The sequence below is a fragment of the Trachypithecus francoisi genome, unplaced genomic scaffold, assembly GCF_009764315.1.
Source record: "Trachypithecus francoisi isolate TF-2019V2 unplaced genomic scaffold, Tfra_2.0 Lachesis_group5, whole genome shotgun sequence".
Taxonomy (NCBI): domain Eukaryota; kingdom Metazoa; phylum Chordata; class Mammalia; order Primates; family Cercopithecidae; genus Trachypithecus; species Trachypithecus francoisi.
In genome coordinates, this window is record NW_022681470.1 from 26,558,987 (window position 1) to 26,577,745 (window position 18,759).

An 18,759-nucleotide genomic window follows, 5' to 3' on the forward strand; every position below is an offset into this window, starting at 1 on the left:
AAGGAATAAAGAATGGCTACTCCATAGGCCAAGCAGCCAAAAACATCATATTGCATACCTATGCTAGTATTTCTATAGACTGTGTTCCCAGAAATTGAACTGCTACTCAATTAAGATGTTTTAACACTTCAGCTTTTTATAATAATGTATTATTTTATGCTCCCATCAGTGGTAAAAGAAAGTGCTTGTTACCTTACTTACTTACTAGTGCAGGGATATTTTCAGTCTTTTTAATCTTTGCTAATCAACCCTCAAACTTTCCCGTTCCCCAAATATGTATAATTAGGTTGTAATTTGGATATTTTTCAGTATGAATTTATTGGCAGTTTGTTTTGTCTTTTTTGAGAAATATGTTTTTATGTCTTTACCTGTTTTCTTTTATGTATCATTCTTTCTTTGATTTGTAAGACCTTTTTCTTTTGATCATCCGTTAAACTTATCCCCATGTAACAAAGAATAAGGTATTTAAATTTCTTTCACTTTCAGATCAACCAAGAAGGATCACCTCTTTTGCTATCATGGATTAAGATTTCTTTTCAGTAATGTAGAATTTAATACTATTGTCATTTGTTATTTGCATTGCACCTAATAATTCAAAGGAGTTATATTTTCTTGGAAAATTTTTATACCATGTTTAAGAGGTTTTGTTTTTGGTTTTGTTTTTTAGAAAATATTGTCTCATTTGTAAGTTTAACTAATTTTATATTCTTATTTATTATGCTTATTTCCCTTTTTGGTTCAGGATAGTGCTGACTACAGATTATTTCAGAAAACACTCAAATTGTGTCGTTTTTTTGCTAACTCCCTTTTGCACTATGCTAAGGTAAGTCTTTATTATACGTTACTTTATTTAATTGTAGTCCTCTCAAAAAACGAATTATCCCCATTCCACAGAATAGAAAGCTCAAGCTCAGATAGCATATAACTTGATCAAGTCACGTATCTAGAAACCAGTAAGGCTGGGATTTAAGTACAGATGTGATTTCTTTTTTATGGTTAGACTATATGTCTTAGAAAGTAAAAGAAATAGTTTTTATTGTATTATAAGATATAGGAAAAAGCTGATGATCATTTGAAAATTTTTAAAGATTCCCCTGATGGAATTGATTTTTTCAAAAAGACAAGCAGCATAGTCAGGGAAAACTTTGCCTCCCTACACACCAAGCAAATATCAGATGGGTTACTACCCATCAAATACCATTGGTGCATTTCCCACAATGTGTCTTTGCCACTGGAATACAAACCCTGCAAGCTGCAGGGAACCCAGTGTAAGAAGCAACCAACTACTCTTAAATGGCAGCTGCCCAGAAAGACCAATTTGGATGGCAGTGTATCAGTAGCCAGGGTACCAGCCATGGAATTCTGACTATAATAAATCATAATTGGAAACCCTTATCTTTCCTCAAAAACAGAAGAAAAGGTCAAAAACAAATTGAACACGGACAGTAGTTTTTTTTAAAAACCACTAACATCTTTTACTAATGTTTTGTTCACTGACTGCTGTAAGCATTCTCTGCTCATCTTTGCAAATAATCTGCCTTGACAACTTTTCTGTTTATTTATTTTTTTGAGACAAAGTCTCACTCTGTTGCCCAGGCCTGGAGTGTGATGGCATGATCTCGGCTCACTGCAACCTCCGCCTCCTAGGTTCAAGCGATTCTCGTGCCTCAGCCTCCCGAGGAGCTGAGACTACAGGCGCCTGCCATCACACCTGGTTAGTTTTTGTATTTTTGGTAGAGATGGGGTTTCACCATATTGGTCAGGCTGGTCTCGAACTCCTGACCTCAGGTGATCTGCCCACCTTGGTCTCCCAAAATGCCGACATTACAGGTGTGAGCCACCGTGCCCGGTCGACAACTTTTCTGTTTGACAGTTACTACTACTATTCTGATGACTCTCAAATATGCAGGCCTTTTTAAAAATTATGACACAGTTTTTAAAGTGTGGTGGCTCATGCCTGTAATCCCAGCACTTTGGGAGGCCAAGGCGGGCGGATGACCTGAGGTCAGGAGTTCAAGAACAGCCTGGACAACATGGTGAAACCCTTCCTCTACTAAAAATACAAAAGTAGCCGGGTATCGTGATGCACGCCTGTAATCCCAGCTACCTGGGAGGCTGAGGCGTGAGAATTGCTTGAATCCGGGAGGCAGAGGTTGCAGTGAGCCGAGATCACACCATTGTACTGCAGCCTGGGCAACAAGAGTGAAACTACGTCTCAAAAAAAAAAAAAGAAAAAAAAAAGAAAAGAAAGAAAAATAATTTTTTTTTAAAAGGTGGCACATTCAGGATTTTATTTTATTTTGCATTCCTTTGTGAGATGATATGTACTAAAAAGACACATTTTATGCAAAGAATGAATAGAGTTGTTTTATTTTAGGAATTTCTTCCTTTCCTCTCTGATTCTTGCTGTACTTTGCACCACCTGTATCTTCAGATACACAGGTAAGAAGAATGCCATATGATTATTAAGATATAACAATGCCATCTGTGCCATGCAGTGCTTAAGTACCTACCATTTTACAATAAAACAAAAATTTTTCTTAATGTTTTAGTAATTTTTATCTGCTAGCTTGAAATAATTGGAGATAGAGGCTTTTGAAAGATACATTCCACATGAGTTATGCTTATCTTTGTATTTTACTAGTACCTTATACAGGAGTGATAATTAGTAGGGTGATAAAATCTAATGGCAAATATAAATCTATATATACACAAATATACGTGTACCTTATATATGCCTTTATATTTTATATTAGCATTTTTTAATCTTTATTTTTATTTTGTTTCTATGAAGTTTAAGTCAGCCCCCATTTAAATTTAAATTTTGATACCTTTCTGTAATTCACTTTACAGGACGGTCTTTTTTCTGAAACCATATCAGAAAAGAAAGTGAATTACAGAAAGGTATCAAAATTTAGATGGGGGCTAAGCGACTTCTAAAATTGATGGTTACCTCCAAAGAGCCCTAAATTTGACACAAAATGAGTTCTTTTTTTTTTTTTTTTTTTTTTTTGAGACGGAGTCTGGCTCTGTCGCCCAGGCTGAAGTGCGGTGGCCGGATCTCAGCTCACTGCAAGCTCCGCCTCCCAGGTTCACGCCATTCTCCTGCCTCCGCCTGCCAAGTAGCTGGGACTACAGGCGCCCGCCTCGTCGCCCGGCTAGTTTTTTGTATTCTTTAGTAGAGACGGGGTTTCACCGTATTAGCCAGGATGGTCTCGATCTCCTGACCTTGTGATCCGCCCGTCTCGGCCTCCCAAAGTGCTGGGATTACAGGCTTGAGCCACCGCGCCCGGCCAAAATGAGTTCATTTATCATCAGTCCTGTTGCAGCTTCATAATTCATTTAGCGTCCCAGACAGCTTTTTCACACCTTTCCTTCCTCAAACTTCCTGTATCTCCAACATCTTCCCAATTCCTCATTGTCAATGACCTCACTTCCTGTGTCACTGAGGAAAAATGGAAGCAATTAAAAGAGGGCTGCTGTATGTTTCCTGTAACACATCTACTATTCTATGTGTATCTAGACCCATATATTCATTCCCTCACTACCATAAGTGAACTGTGCCCCTAAGACTGGCCTCTCCATTGGGCATTGGATTTCATCCTCTCTCACAGGCTCAGTGACCTTGCACCAGCAATTATTCCCTTTCCCTCTTGCATCATCAGCCTTTCCTCCATACTGGATCACTCTCATGAGTATACAAATATGCTGTTATTTTTCCCATCTTAACAATACAAAACAAAATCTCTTGACTCTACATCCTCCTACAAATACCCTCTCGTTTCTCTGTCTTTCTTTACAGCAAAATTTCTAGAAAGAGTTGTCTATACCCCTGTCTCAACTCTTTTCTTGAATCTAGTCCAGTCAGGCTTTCTGCACCAACACTTCATCGAAATAGTTCTTGTTAAGGTCATGAGTGACCACCACATTACTGCATCCACTAGTCAATTATAGTCCTTCTGTAACCTGTCAGTAGCACTTGATCCTCTTTTATGAACACTTTGTTCTTATGGTTTCTAGGACATGTCTAACTCTTAGTTCTCTTGGTTCCAGTCTTACCATCTGCTCCTTCTCAGCGTCCCTAGCAGGTTTCTCTTCTAAGTTAAGTGTGTCCCAGCACTTACTCCTCAGGCCTGTTATCTGTCTATTATCATTTAGTCTCAAGACTTTAAATTTATATCTCCTTTAATGTCTAACCACCAATCAGGACATTATACTAAATTGTCCCAAACTGAACTCTTGATTTCCACCCATGTCATCCTCACACCCAATAAAATCTGCTCCTTTTGTAACCTCTTTATTTCAGTTTAAGTGGCAACTTCGTTCTTCAAATTGATCAGGCCAAAAAACCTTGCTCCTTTAGCATATTCTGTCAGTGTTACCTTCAGTGTACACACGCATGCACACACGTGCATGTACATGCACTTCTCATCACCTGAACTGCTACCATCTGATCTGACCCACTATTATTTTCTTGCCTGGATTTTGCAAAAAAGTTTATATCTTTGCCTCACGCTAGTTTGTTCTCCACACAGTAGCCAAAATGAGTGATAAAAAACACAAATCAAATGATGTGACTTCCTTGCTCAACCCTCAGATGACTTTCATCAATAGAACTTCTTGTCTTTCTTTCCTTGTTTTATTTTTTTTCTCTGCAGCACTGAATTAACCTCTGCTATATTATGTATTTACTTGTACACTTGTCTGTTAACTGTCCCCTTTCATTAGAATTGTAAACTCTATAAAGACGGTGACTTTGTATATTCTCTTTATTACTGTATCACTCACTCGTGGAACAGTGCATGGCATGTATACATAGGCACTTAGTAAACATTTATCAAATTAATTTTAAAAGATTTGAAAAAATAAATTCTTGCAATGATGCTCAGTAGATGTAATTCAAGTCTGGAACTTCATTACTATGTTTTATTTGTATATGTCTTTTATTTACTTATAATTAATCCTCACAATAACTCAGAATCAATGTCACAAATGACGAAACTGAGTCTCAGGAAGGGCAAATGAATGAACCAAAGTCATGTAACTAATTGACAGATTGGTGTTTTTTCCATCACTCTACAAAAACCTCAAGTGTTTATCTTAAGTGCATACTTTAAAATGCTGTTATCCTCTGCTAGACAGAGTTTTCTTATGTATTGTCAAGTATACAGTTAATGTGGCAAAAAATATAGAATACATATCTTAGTTCACATAAGTTTTGATTGAACTTTAGTTTAAAACCCAGTTACTGAGACATTTTCATGAAATAGTCTTTCCATTCTTCTTCAGTGTTAGTATATGGTTTATTTCTTGTAAAGCTCTTGCTTCTGAGAAACTGAGCATTAATTCATAGTAAATTCAGCGTTCTGCCTATTTAAAAACAACTTTTTTTTTTTTCTTTTTTGAGATGGAGTTTCGCTCTTGTTGCCCAGGCTGGAGTGCAGTGGCGTGGTCTTGGCCTCCCAAAGTGCTGGGATTACAGGTGTGAGTCACCATGCCCGGCATTTTGTTTGTTTGGTTGGTTGGTTGGTTTTTTTTTTTTGAGACAGAGTTCACTCTCCCACCCAGGCTGGAGTGCAATGGCACGGTCTTGGCTCACGGCAATCTCCGCCTTCCAGTTTTAAGCGATTCTCATGCCTCAGCCTCCCGAGTAGCTGGGATTACAGGCATGCACCACCACACCCAGCTAAGTTTTGTATTTTTTAGTAGAGACGGGGTTTCACCATGTTGGCGAGGCTGGTCTTGAACTCCTGACCTCAGGCAATCCACATGCCTCAGCCTCCCAAAGTGCTGGGATTTGACAGGCGTGAGCCACCACGCTCCACCTAAAAACAGCTTTTAATAGAAATAAGCTAGAATTTATCAGAAATAATCTTTTCAATATGTATTTTCACTTTTGATTTAAGATAGATTTTTATAGTATTTTTAAGGATATCATTGTCAAAATGGTATCAGTGCCTCAAAGCAACAAAGATTTCTCTAAGATTATCAGCGTCTCATTTTATAGAATTATAGCTATGTTTGGTTTAGAGATCTTGATCCAATTCTGATATCAATTCAGTACTTGGAATTTTGTTTTATAAAATGCACACTTATTTTTTAAAATTTAGTTTTTAATGTATTTTTACTACTAAAACATCAGTTTATAGTACTTACTCTACCTAAAATTATAAGATAGCTATTAATGAGTTTTTTTCTCTCCCTTTCCAGCAAGTTTCCTCCAAGCCTTTATGCTACCAGGATTTCTAAAGCACACCAAGAGGAAATAGAAGGTGCTTTCCTAGTGACATTGGATCCACTTATCAGTCAGCTGCTCACATTTCAACCTTTTGTGCAGGTGGTTTTGGATAGTAAATTAGGTAAGCTTCAAAACAGATTTAATGTTAAATCATCTATTATGACATGTTAGAGACAGTGATTTCCCCTAACCATTCTTTTTTACAATTAAGAAATTTTTATTAAGTTTCTTTTAGTTTCTTTTCTTGAAACATATTTCTTATTTAAAAATTATACCTGGCTGGGCACAGTGAATCATGCCTGTAATCCCAGCACTTTGGGAGACCGAGGCGGGGAGATCACCTGAGGTCAGGAGTTCAAGACTAGCCTGACCAATATGGTGAAACCCCATCTCTACTAAAAGTACAAAAATTAGCTGGGTGTGGTGGCATGTACCTATAGTCCCAGCTACTTGGGAGGCTGAGGCAGGAGAATCTCTTGAACCCAGAAGGTGGAGGTTGCAGTGAGCTGAGATTGCACCACTGCACTCCAGGCTGGGTGACAGAGTAAGACTCTGTCTGGAAAAAAAAAAAAAATTCCTTTACGTATTAATCATGTTTCTGCTGAATTAATGTGTTTTTATTACATGTAAGACCTGCCATGTGAACTACAGTTTCCACAATGTCTTCTTCTGGTTGTTGTCATGGATAAGCTGCCATCTCAGCCTAAGGAAGTGCAAACCCTGTGGTGCACAGACAGCCAGGCCTCAGAAACTACAACCAGGTAGCAAACATGTTTTTATCCAGTCACATTATCAATGGTTGAGAATGCCCTGTTGTTTGGAATGGTCTTGAAATTAAGTTTTGTTTTTTTTTTAATCAGATATTTATGTTAATAGTTATTGTGTAGACCTCATATGTGTGTGCCACACACACATATATATTGCTACTATATAACAGTAGATAAATATAAAACATATAAACCTCTATTAGATGCTAAAAATATTTTAATGTTTTAATTTTGTTTAGTATTGCTTAATGGTCAGCATTATAAACATTGATTGTAATAGAGTAGCTGTAAGTAGAAGCATTTAAAAATGAGCTCTGGTAAATAGAACACTAGACTATAGGTATATATATATATATATATATATGGTATATCCTGGCAGATTTTACCTTTAATCATCTTCCTTGCCAACACCATAGTCCACGCTCTAGTTTCTTTCTTCCCGGATTACTCTGTGCTCTAATTTTTCACCTCTTCCTTTATCCCATTCTGTGTACATAACATTTATGTCCTGTCAGAGAAATTCACTGTCAAAGAAATTCCTTAAAGGAGAATTTTTGTGGACATTTTTTGCATCATTTACCAACTGTTTATCTTAGTACTGAGTTACACAAAGTCAGAGTTCCTCAAGGAACTTGAAACTTAAATAGCTAAATTAGATATTAAATGGAAAACAAAATAAGTAGCAGAAAAGGAGGAGTCATTTTAAGATTAAAATGGTTGAAGAAACTTAGAGGATTTAAACAACAAATTAAAAATAGTCAAGTTATGGGCAGGGTGTAGTGGCTCACGCCTGTAATCCCAGCATTTTGGGAGGCCGAGGCAGGAAGATCACTTGAGCCCAGGAGTTGGAAGACCAGCCTGGGCAACATAGTGAGACCTCATCCCTAGAAAAAATTTAAAAATTAGCCAGGACAGGTGGCACACACCATTGGTCCCAGTTACTTAGTAGGCTAAGGTAGGAGAATCACTTGAGCCCAGGAGGCTGAAGCTGCAGTGAGCCATGGTCATGCCAGTACACTCCAGCCTGGGTGACAGAGCAAGACCCTGCTCCAAACAAAACAAAACAAAACTGTCAAATTGTAAGTACGTAAAGAAGACAAAAGCACGAGTAAAAGGAAGACATAAATAAGGAGTGTGACAGAAGCAAGGAATATTTGTTGAAAATGAATACAAGAATGAGGAGGAAAAGTAGAAGATGGCAACAGTATGGGACAGGCTTTTATTCCAAAGCTGAGAAGTTCTAACATTATGCTTCAGTTTTTGAGCAGAATAGAAGCTCAGAGCCAGGTTTAGGGAGACTAACCTCATCATGGTACACAGAATGGGATAAAGGAAGAGGTGAGAAATTAGAGCACAGAGTAATCCGGGAAGGAAGAAACTAGAGCGTGGACTATGGTGTTGGCAAGGAAGATGATTAAAGGTAAAATTTGCTAGGATATACCTTATATATATACCTATAGTCTAGTGTTCTGTTTATCAGAGCTCATTTTTACATGCTTCTACTTACAGCTACTCTATTACAATCAATGTTTATAATGCTGACCATTAAGCAATACTGAACAAAATTAAAATATTAAAATATTTTTAGCATCTAATATAGGCTTATATATTTTATATCTATCTACTGTTATAAAGTAGCAATATATATTGTCTACACAATATTAACAATATCTGATTAAAAAATGTTTTTTGACACACCATATGAGGTCTACACAATAACTATTAACAAATATCTGATTAAAAATTTTCTTTGACACTGTATTTTCCTTTTATGTGTGCATATTCACACATGTTGGAAACTTGCTGAATATACCTCTTGAAATTTTTCTTTGTTTAAACAACCTTCCGTGTTACATATTATTATTATACTTGCTAATTAGTAAATGTTATTAACGTTGGGTTCAATGTTCTCAATTTCTCTGCAGGATATCTCTACTCAAAGCCATTTTCTACAGTTTTGAGCAGTGTTCTGGTGAACTCTCTCTACCTGTTCATTTACAGGGATTAAAGAGTAAGGGGAAAGCTGAGGTGGCTGTCACATTGTATCAGCATGTTTGTGTTCATCTGTGTACATTTATTACTTCCTTTCATCCCTCACTGTTTGCTGAACTGGTAAGCTTATTACTTACTGTGCTAAGCTAAGGTTACACTTTTGCTTTCTCTTCACTGAAATTGTGATTCATATACAGAAGAAAGTGTGGGAATACTTAACGTGTATTTGTTTTGAATGAAACTTAGTTGTGTCCTAGAAAATGGTAATCCTAGATTCCTATATTGTATAGATCTAATATTTGGCTAAAATATTTGAGAAAACATTTTGGGTGGGGAGGTATGCAAAGACAATGTGAGAAGAGGAAAAAATATGTGGTACTTAAGTAAGTTTCAAAAGAAAAATTAATACTTGTAGTACCAGGGCTCTTACAGATCTCAGATATAATGTAGATTTTCAAAAAATAGAATTTGATTCGAAAAGAGGTTAAGAAATTCTAGGAATTTGATACTTGTAATATCTGAAATTTAAGGATCAGTAGCATTTCAGATATTACATACTATCTAGCACCTATTAAATATTGTATGTGAATAAAAGCAGAAAGAAGAGTATAAGCATATATGTTATTTATGTTGTTTTGAATATTTCAGGCTGCTTAGAGAATCTTTGTGGATCCTCGTGATTGAGTTACCACATTTAAAACCAGGTTGAACTCTCCATAGCACAGCACAGTACTTAATGTATAGTAGGTGCTCAATAAATATTGAGGGAATGGCAGTGTCCTTTCAGATACTAGAAAGTAGAACTTCCCCATTGAGGATCTGTTATTTGGATTCTGATAGTGCTTTCTTGTTTTATTTTGAGAAATATAATACTATTATTGTGAATTTTAGTATTTAAATAAATTTTTCTGTTTTTGATTAGGATGCTGCTCTGCTGAATGCTGTACTTAGTGCTAATATGATCACCTCTTTGTTAGCTATGGATGCATGGTGCTTCCTTGCTCGGTATAACATACTTGCTTTTTCTTTGGATTGGTTATTAGTAGTGACTGACAGTAAATAATTTTATAATTGTAAGTTTATAGAAAAACTATGTTTCAATAATCCTTTAATAATAATTCCCAAAATGCTTTGATTTCATATTACAGCATTAAATTAGGAAACAAGTTCTCTTCTTTCTTTGGTTCAAGCCAATAGATGAGTACTGTTTAGGGAGTTTTGTATATTGTGATACTATTTGGTCATGGAAGTAATGGCAGTTTTTAATGTCCTCATCAGAATATTTAGTGCTTTATGCAAGTTCATCTCCTTGTGTTTCTGAGTAATTGTATAAACCCAGTTGCCTTCTCTTTATATTGCAGATATGGGACTGCTGAACTCTGTGCACACCATGTCACCATAGTGGCTCATCTGGTGCGTAGAATTACAAGGCCTAAAATACCCACTCTCTATGCAGTTCCTCTGGGGATATGATAATCTTTAAGAATGTGAATATCAGCGGGAGAAATATCATAGTAACAAGATTGTTTTGACAGTCTTTGTCCTGTATTAATGCTGATGCTTATAAGAAGGATGTACTGAAAAACTGTTAACGTGAAACTAGGGATGTTTTCTCATATTCTCAGGATTTTATGTAATTTCAGTAATTGTTCTGGGAAGGAAAGACTAGGTTGAGATTACATTTAAAATTGAATACAAAGTAGAAAATAAGAGCGATTTATAATTGATGGCCAAGAGGTCTCTCTCCTCTGTCTCTCTAATATGCCTTAGACAAGCTGATCCTTGATTTTGTTGTATTTTTTTTTTAAGTCAAGATGATTTGAGAGGAACTTGAATTTGACAGTGATAGATGCTTTTGGCAAAAGAAGTCATGTTTTATGAATGGGTACACAGAGAAAATGATTTAATAATGATTTCATCTTTTTAACATTAACATTTTTTGCTTTTAAATTCTGAGGTGTTTTATGTGTTCCGTATAAGATGATTATGACCTATTTGTTATGTATTTTTGTCCCTGGCCTTTAAGATCTTATGTGGGCCGTACATCTTTTACTGTCTACTAGTCTTATTGTATCTTATATTTCTTGGTTTACCTTTAAAGGATTTTGTAGATCAGATCCAGTGAGGTGTGTAATATCCTGAACAGCTGACATCTATGTCTCCATGGCTGATAGTCTGTATTATCACTTACCCACTTTACTAAATTCTTAACATATCTTTCACAAAGCAGATAAAGAGTGATTTTTATGTTATGTGTTTTATGTCTCAGGTTTCCTTTAAATAAAAGCTTCTCAGTGCATTATGGTGTAGGAATGGATTTCTTCTAGTTCATTATGATAGAAATTGATTCTAGGATGGAATGATAGTATATTATGATAGGAATTGATAAAATTGAGTTTATAACATTTTTTTGTTAGTGGTGGTTTTTTTCTTAGAGACAGGGTCTCATTCTGTCACCCAGGCTAGAATGCAGTGGTGTGCAATCATAGTTCACTACAGCCTCAAACTTCTGGGTGCAAATGGTCCTCCTCCCTCATCCTCCTGAGTAGCTGGGACTACAGGCATGCACCACTATACCCAGCTCATTTTTAAAACTTTCTGTGGATATGGGGTTCTTGCTGTGTTTTCCAGGCTAGTCTCAAACTCCTGGGCTCAAGCAGTCCTTCCACCTTGGCCTCTCAAAGTGCTGGGATTATAGTTGCGAACCACCACACTCAGCCCCTATAATGTCTTTTAAAGAAGCTTCTGTCTTGTAGAGTTTTATCTACCTCTCTATTATTGTAGTTAGATCTTAAAAAGTTCCATGAATTGTCTTTGGACTGACATACCAAGTTATCAAAATGATAATTACAAATAGAAATTACAGTGTTATTTTTAAATATAATGTCAAAATTTCAATCTCATTCTAAATTTAGATTCATTGAAGATAAAAAAGAAAAGCCCCAAATTAAAAGTCAATATTACTACAATCTTTTCCCCTAGAAAGAGCTGCTATTAATATTTTGGCATATTCTCTTCTTGTAAAAATTCTGATTCTAAATTAGTCAATCTCTCCTCTCTTTCTCATGTCTTTTTCCAGATAAAATCATGCCCTGGAGAATGTTATCAACTCATGAACCTATCAATACTGTTGAAGCGTCTCTTTTTCTTCATGGCCCCACCCCATCAGGCAAGGAAGCATATCATCTTTGTCACTGTCTATGAACCTGCTCAGAGTTGGATTCAGACTCCTTTGATAGCCTTTTTTTTTCCGTTTTAAAAATTTTATTTTATTATTTTTTTGAGACAGAGTCTCGCTCTGTCACCCAGGCTGGTTGTACGGTGGCTCAACCATAGCTCACTGCAGCTCCAACTTACCAGGCTCAATCAATCCTCCCACCTCAGCCTCCTGAGTAGCTGGGACTACAGGCACACACCACTACGCCTGGCTAATTTTTTAAAAAATTGTTTGTAGAGACTGGGTCTCACTATGTTACCTAGGCTGGTCTCAAACTCCTGGGCTCAAGTGATCCATCTCTGCCTTCCAAAGTGCTGAGATTGCAGGTGTGAGCCACTCTGCCTGGCCTTGCCTCCATTTATTTTAAATTTAAATATTGGTGTGATCTAAGTATAAATTTTTGACATGTTGATTGCTTTGTTTATTGCTTTCAGCTGGGTATAGATTTTGAAGTCCTTGCTTCAAGTTATAATAATTATTCTAATTCCATCTTCCTAAAATAGATCTTTCCCCTTATTTTTCATATATATTTGAGATACATGAAATGAAATGGTTCTATATCCCCTGCCCCTTTTATTTTGAAGAGCTAGAATATTATTTTTGTTCTTAATGGTCTTTACTTACATAAACCTATGTGGCCTAGTGCAGTCCCTCAGACTGGTCACATCGGAACTCTTGTATGAGCTCCTTTAAAAATGTAAGTTCCTGGACTCTAATCTGTGGATGGGCGGGTATGGAGGCATGGGTGTGAAGTAAGGCTCAATAATTGGTTTTTGTTGGTACTACCATTAAGTTCCTATGTGAGTCAGACTTGGGTCTAAGCTTGGGAACCACTAGATTAGTGAAGGGGATTAGAATTTAAGCCCCTGTGGTCCTTGCTTTGAATCCTGGCATACCATGACCTTGGGCAAGTCATCCTTTCTGAACTTCATTTTCCTTGTCTGCAAAACAGAAGATATGTATAACTATTTTGAAAAAGTTTGTAAAGACTTGGAACGAATACATGGAAAACAGCATAGTGCTAGGTTTAAGAGGGTGCTCAGTAAATGCTAGGAGTTATTTCTGACTAGGGTTTTTGCCCCAAGTCCAAGTCTGTTCCTGCCCTAGAGTGGTTGGTCAGGAACCAGAGGTACTACAATACCTCTTAGCCTTCTTTTTCTTAAAGGTAGCCCCACCTATTAGCCCTCTAAGAGCATAGGAAGCTTGCTTGCTTCCAAAAGAATTTTCTACTCCAGATCTCTTAGAAGAAGTGGGACTGGGAGGGAAAGGGTCACATGTCATAAGACTTTAAGAAAGTCACTTTCCTTTTTTTTTAGACACAGGATCTGGTTATGTTGCCCAGGCTGGTCTCAAACTTGAATTCAAACAATCCTCATGCCTTGGCATCCCAAAGTGCTGGGATTAGAGGTGTGAGCCATTGAGCTCAACCGTCACTTTCCTTTTAACCTCAATTTTCTTATTTATACAACAGGAATAAAATTATTTTCCCAAAGTGGTTGTGAAAATTTTAACTTTTAAAATAATGTAACTCAGAATGAATTAGCTATGAGGTCTAGAAGCAGTGTTCTAAATTAGATAAATTAGAGTCTATGCCTGGAGATCTCTTACTCTCAATTTTCTAAATTTTTCCAAATGAGGCTATCAGATATATAAATTATAGATAAATGAAGGGTTACTTTTAATTTGTATCTTCAGTTATCGAATGCAGAGTTTCTTTATGTACAAGTTATTGTGATAAAACTTAAGAAACCTGAATCTGAATACCTATTCTGAGAGTCTTTAGGAGAGTTAATTATAAAATTGAGATAGATAATAATACTCATATGGCAGTTAAGAAACTTGATAAGATATAGAATATACATATGGCATGAAAAGACCATTTAACAAATGTTAGGTCTCCTCTCCTGTTTGGCTCTTTTTTTTTTTTTTTTTTTTTTTTTACCCTTAAGACATTATCCTTTCTCTTAAAGGAAGGAGGACGGGAAATAATATTTTTGAGACTGTACCAGGCCAGGCACTTAATTCATTTAGTCCTTACAGCAGCCTTGTGGGATAGATAATATTGTGTCCATTTGACAGATGAAGAAACAGTAGCTCGAGGAAATTAAATAACTTCCACAAATTCACACCTAACAGCTGATCTGGGATGCTGAGGCAGGAGGATCGGAGGATCGTTTTATTTAGCCCAAAGTTCAAGTCCAGCCTGGACAACATAGCAGGACTCTCTTTACAGCTTGGAAACCACTGCACTATCTCATGATATCTCAAGGAACATAAAATCTAGTATAAACTATAAATTTATAAAGATACTCATATTAAAGACTGGTTTGTGATGAATGCCAAAACTGAGGCACAAATCAAATGTTGTTGGGTGTTCATAGCTGAGACAGTCATTTCTGAAGAGGTGCAGCATGGGAACAGGTAGGCATAGGAGTTGCAGTTGATGGCATTTGAGGTACGTGTTACAGGATGAATGTGGAAGGTGGTGGGAATAGAGAAGCAAAGGCTTTGAAAGCATATTAGAGAAAAAAGGAGAAGTGAGCAATGAAACTTGAAATAATTATTCAGCTATTTGCATACAAGATATTGTCTTTTTAAATAGTAAAATAAGAACCCAATTTTTTTTTACTAGTGCTGTAGCCTTAACCTAAATGAAAATAGTTAATCCCAGTATGGTGATAATATACTTTAAAAAACAAAAGTGTCTATGATACTAATTTGGAAGAAAATGCTGGTAGAAATAGATGTTAGAATGCATTTACTGTTTTAATATGGGGGTAATTATTGAATATCACATTATTTCTTTCAGTATGTAACTATTAATAGTATTCCATTTTATCAAGAAAAGCAAAAATACAAGGAGGTTACCTACTTGAGGGGAAAGTATTTAATATGCCTTATCTAAGCACACTGATAGTTTGTACTATCTTTTTAATGTAAAGTAAAAATTACTGCATTTATATTTTAAACCACAAGTGTATTTTTTCTTTCCAGTTTTAAGAAGGGAAGTCATAATTCTCTGTGTATTATTCCCTTATACTTTAGTCTTTTATGAACTATTTTGTCATAGCAGTTTTAAGTCTTTAGAATTGTGTTGAAACCAGGGTTTTCAACCTCAGAATAGAATCTTGAACTCTTTCTGTAACAAATTTTGGCAATACCTACCCTTTTATGTTGTCCAGGGTATTATATTTTTAGTTTCTATTTTGGAAAGTAGTTCACTCACTTACTGGACTTTATTATAAAGAAAGGTGATACTAGAACTGATGTTTACCAGTTGGCACAGTTCTCTTGGCTTTCCTGATGTAGTTTGCTTTTATGAATAAAGCTGCTTTTTTTTTTTTTTTTTTTTTTTTTTTTTTTGAGACGGAGTCTCGCTCTGTCGCCCAGGCTGGAGTGCAGTGGCCAGATCTCAGCTCACTGCAAGCTCCGCCTCCCGGGTTTACGCCATTCTCTCGCCTCAGCCTCCCGAGTAGCTGGGACTACAGGCGCCCGCCATCTCGCCCGGCTAATTTTGTATTTTTTTAGTAGAGACGGGGTTTCACCGTGTTAGCCAGGATGGTCTCGATCTCCTGACCTCGTGATCCGCCCGTCTCGGCCTCCCAAAGTGCTGGGATTACAGGCTTGAGCCACCGCGCCCGGCCTGAATAAAGCTGCTTTTTATAATAGACACTCGCTCATCAAGGGATCTGTTTTTCTGGCTGTAGCCTTTGTCACAGCAGATAGCCACATGATTTCTAGCTTGTATTGACAGGTAAATATTTTCCACAAAAGAAGTAAAATTGAAATACAAATACAGTATATGACGGAAAAGTTTCTCTGTCAGATTTAATTTTTTTTGGTGGGTTTTTAGTTTTTGGTGTAGGAAAAGTTTTCATCAAGTAGATTTTGAATATTTTAAATTGAATTATTCTACTTCTTAGAAAATACACTAATATACTTCCTAGTTGGATTATACTTATTTTAATCATTAAATGCACCGTTGGTTTTACCATTTTTCCACCAAAAACTGATTCAGCATTTAAACTGTTTCTTAGAACTTTTGTTTTCCATTTTTATCTAGTATGTAACATCTGCATTTTAACAAAACAGTACTTTTCTGTTAACCTGGTAAGCACTCTGAATTGTTATTTCAGTGGTGGAATGGATTTGCCAACCACATTCTTTTTGCTTTGTGGCTTACCTTTGTGAAACTGATTTAGTATCTTGTCTAAAGTAGGGCAGAACCAGCTAACTCAGTTTAAAGCTGAATCTTTGCTGCTTTAAGTTCTCTGCTATAATCAAGTGAGATAATAGTAAGCTATGAAGGTTGACTAAATCCAGTTTGTATATTTGGAATATTACTTTTGACTTAACTACAAGGTGAGGAGTATACAGAAAAATAAGACTTATTGGTAAGTAGGAGCATGATAAGATATCTGACATAACTAATAATGAAATACATTATTTAATGTCTTAGTGCATTTATATCGTGCTCCACTTAAGCTGTGTTTTTGTTTTGGAAACCAGTGCAGTGTCAACAATAATAATAATAAGGTATGTTCATTTATGTTACCTTGGTCTGGAACATAGATATTACGGTACTATTAAAAAGCGTTCTTGAAATATTAAATGTGGAAACAAATACTTAGCTTTTGTGTATCCATTCCTCTGACTTGTCTCATATTACTCTTCTTTCTTTAACAATTTATTTCAGCTGGAGTTTATCCATAAATTTTCCCCAAAGGAAGCAGAAAATCTGCCTCTGTGGCAGCATATTTCCTTCCAGGCGTTACCTGCTGAGCTTAGGAAACAGACTGTCCATGAGGTCTCCACAGTAGGCACAGCAGAATGCAGGAAATGGCTGAGCAGCAGTCGTACCTTGGGAGAACTAGAATCTCTGGTAAGATAATAATTTTGATTAATTGTATTCATTCAGCAGCTATTTATTGAGCATTGTTTTAGGTAATGGGTATAGGTTGTTAATAACAAGCACACAGGCTCTGTAATCTGTTTCTGTTAGAACCTAGTAAGATTTTCAGATTTCTACATGATAAAAGAATCTGTGAGAAACGTACTGTTATTTTAATTGACGTATTATATTGGGGGGTTGCTTCCTATGTTGCTTAAGACATGTTGAGACATGATCAAACACACTATGGAACACTTCACTTGTGTATTTTTGCTGATGCATCTCGGGATTAGGCAGATGTAATTCTTCCATTCGACAAAATACAACCCCCATTTTATGCGAACTTTGAACCTTTATGTATCTTTTACATAGAATGTTCCCTCATAAAATAATGGAATAATAAAAAGAGACTCATCCACTAGAAGAAGTAGGAAATGCGAGCTTTTAAAAAGTTGACTGGATATAGTACACGTGGTTGAATTTTCCAGTTTAGTGTTCATACGCTCATTCATTCATTCAACAAATATATTTGGAGTACTTTTATGTGCCACTTTGTTCTAGGCATTGGGGGTACATCGGGAACCAAAAATTTCTACTGTCATAGACTCACATTCGAGCTTAGCAATGGACAGTAAAATAAGAAATGCCAATTTACATTAAGTAGAGAAAAGTAAGGATAAGGATAGGGCATTCAAAGGGACAGAGGTCTATTTGCAATTCTAACTTAGGAGTTCAGGGTTTTCTGAGGGCATATGTTTCCATGCTGAGTACAAATGTTCTGATACTGTTATATGTAATAACACTTGATCATAATTATTATAATTTTTTGTAGGGGGACGAGGTTTTGTTCTCATTGCCCAGGCTGGAGTGCAGTGGCGTGATCTTGGCTCACTGCAATCTCTGCCTCCCAGATTTAAGCAATTCTCCTGCCTCAGCCTCCTGAGTAGCAGGGATTGGCTCCCACCACCATGCCCAGCTAATTTTTTGTATTTTTAGTAGAGACGGAGTTTCGCCATGTTGGCCAGGTTGGTTACGATCTCCTGACATCAGGTGATCCACCCGCCTTGGCCTCCCAAAGTGCCGGGATTACAGGTGTGAGCCACAGTGCCGAGGCTTATCCAAAGGAAATGTTTTTATGTGACTTTATTTTAGAAAAACTATTAAATACCTTGTTAACAGGTTAAATGTGTCTGAGTTTTGCATTTAATGTGTACCAATTTCTATAGTAAGGACAAAAGATGTTTTGTTTTATATTAGGTAAAGTAAAAGCACTATAAGTAAACTTTTGTAGTATGACCACAGCTTTTTAGTCCAGCAGGTTGTTCAACATATGTCTTTTTAAATTTTTTTTCAACTTTTATTTTTTATTTTATTTTTTGAGATGGAGTCTTGCTCTGTTGCCCACGCTGGAGTGCAGTGGCATGATCTCGGCTCACCACAACCTCTGCCTCCTGGGCTTAAGTGATTATCCTGCCTCAGCCTCCCAAGTAGCTGGGATTACAGGCACCCACCACCATGCCTGGCTAATTTTTGTATTTTCAGTGGAGACGGGGTTTAGCTGTGTTGACTAGGCTGGTCTCGAACTCTTAACCTCAGGTGATCTGTCCGCCTCAGTCTCCCAAAGTGCTGGGATTACAGGAGTGAGCCACCATAC

The 18,759-nt window shown here is 36.6% G+C and overlaps 1 protein-coding gene across 10 annotated transcripts in view; it reads left to right on the forward strand.

Moving 5' to 3' along the window:
• Nucleotides 1–18,759, forward strand: part of CUNH1orf112 (chromosome unknown C1orf112 homolog) — a 66,038-nt gene that overhangs the window by 26,662 nt on the left and 20,617 nt on the right. For 6 of the 10 annotated variants that reach the window (XR_004434305.1, XR_004434304.1, XM_033199600.1 and 3 more), the window contains 10 exons: nt 743–823; nt 2,378–2,442; nt 5,408–5,482; nt 6,211–6,359; nt 6,870–6,999; nt 8,931–9,117; nt 9,920–10,002; nt 10,359–10,410; nt 12,077–12,166; nt 16,911–17,096. Coding sequence is in view for 7 of the 10 variants with exons in the window: in XM_033199600.1 (XP_033055491.1) it covers nt 743–823; nt 2,378–2,442; nt 5,408–5,482; nt 6,211–6,359; nt 6,870–6,999; nt 8,931–9,117; nt 9,920–10,002; nt 10,359–10,410; nt 12,077–12,166; nt 16,911–17,096 (1,098 nt within the window). In the remaining 3 variants the exon portion in view is untranslated. Of the gene's footprint in view, nt 1–742; nt 824–2,377; nt 2,443–5,407; nt 5,483–6,210; nt 6,360–6,869; nt 7,000–8,930; nt 9,119–9,919; nt 10,003–10,358; nt 10,411–12,076; nt 12,167–16,910; nt 17,097–18,759 lie in introns of those variants that run through there. The other 4 variants (XR_004434306.1, XM_033199598.1, XM_033199602.1 and 1 more) reach the window with 4 other exon arrangements.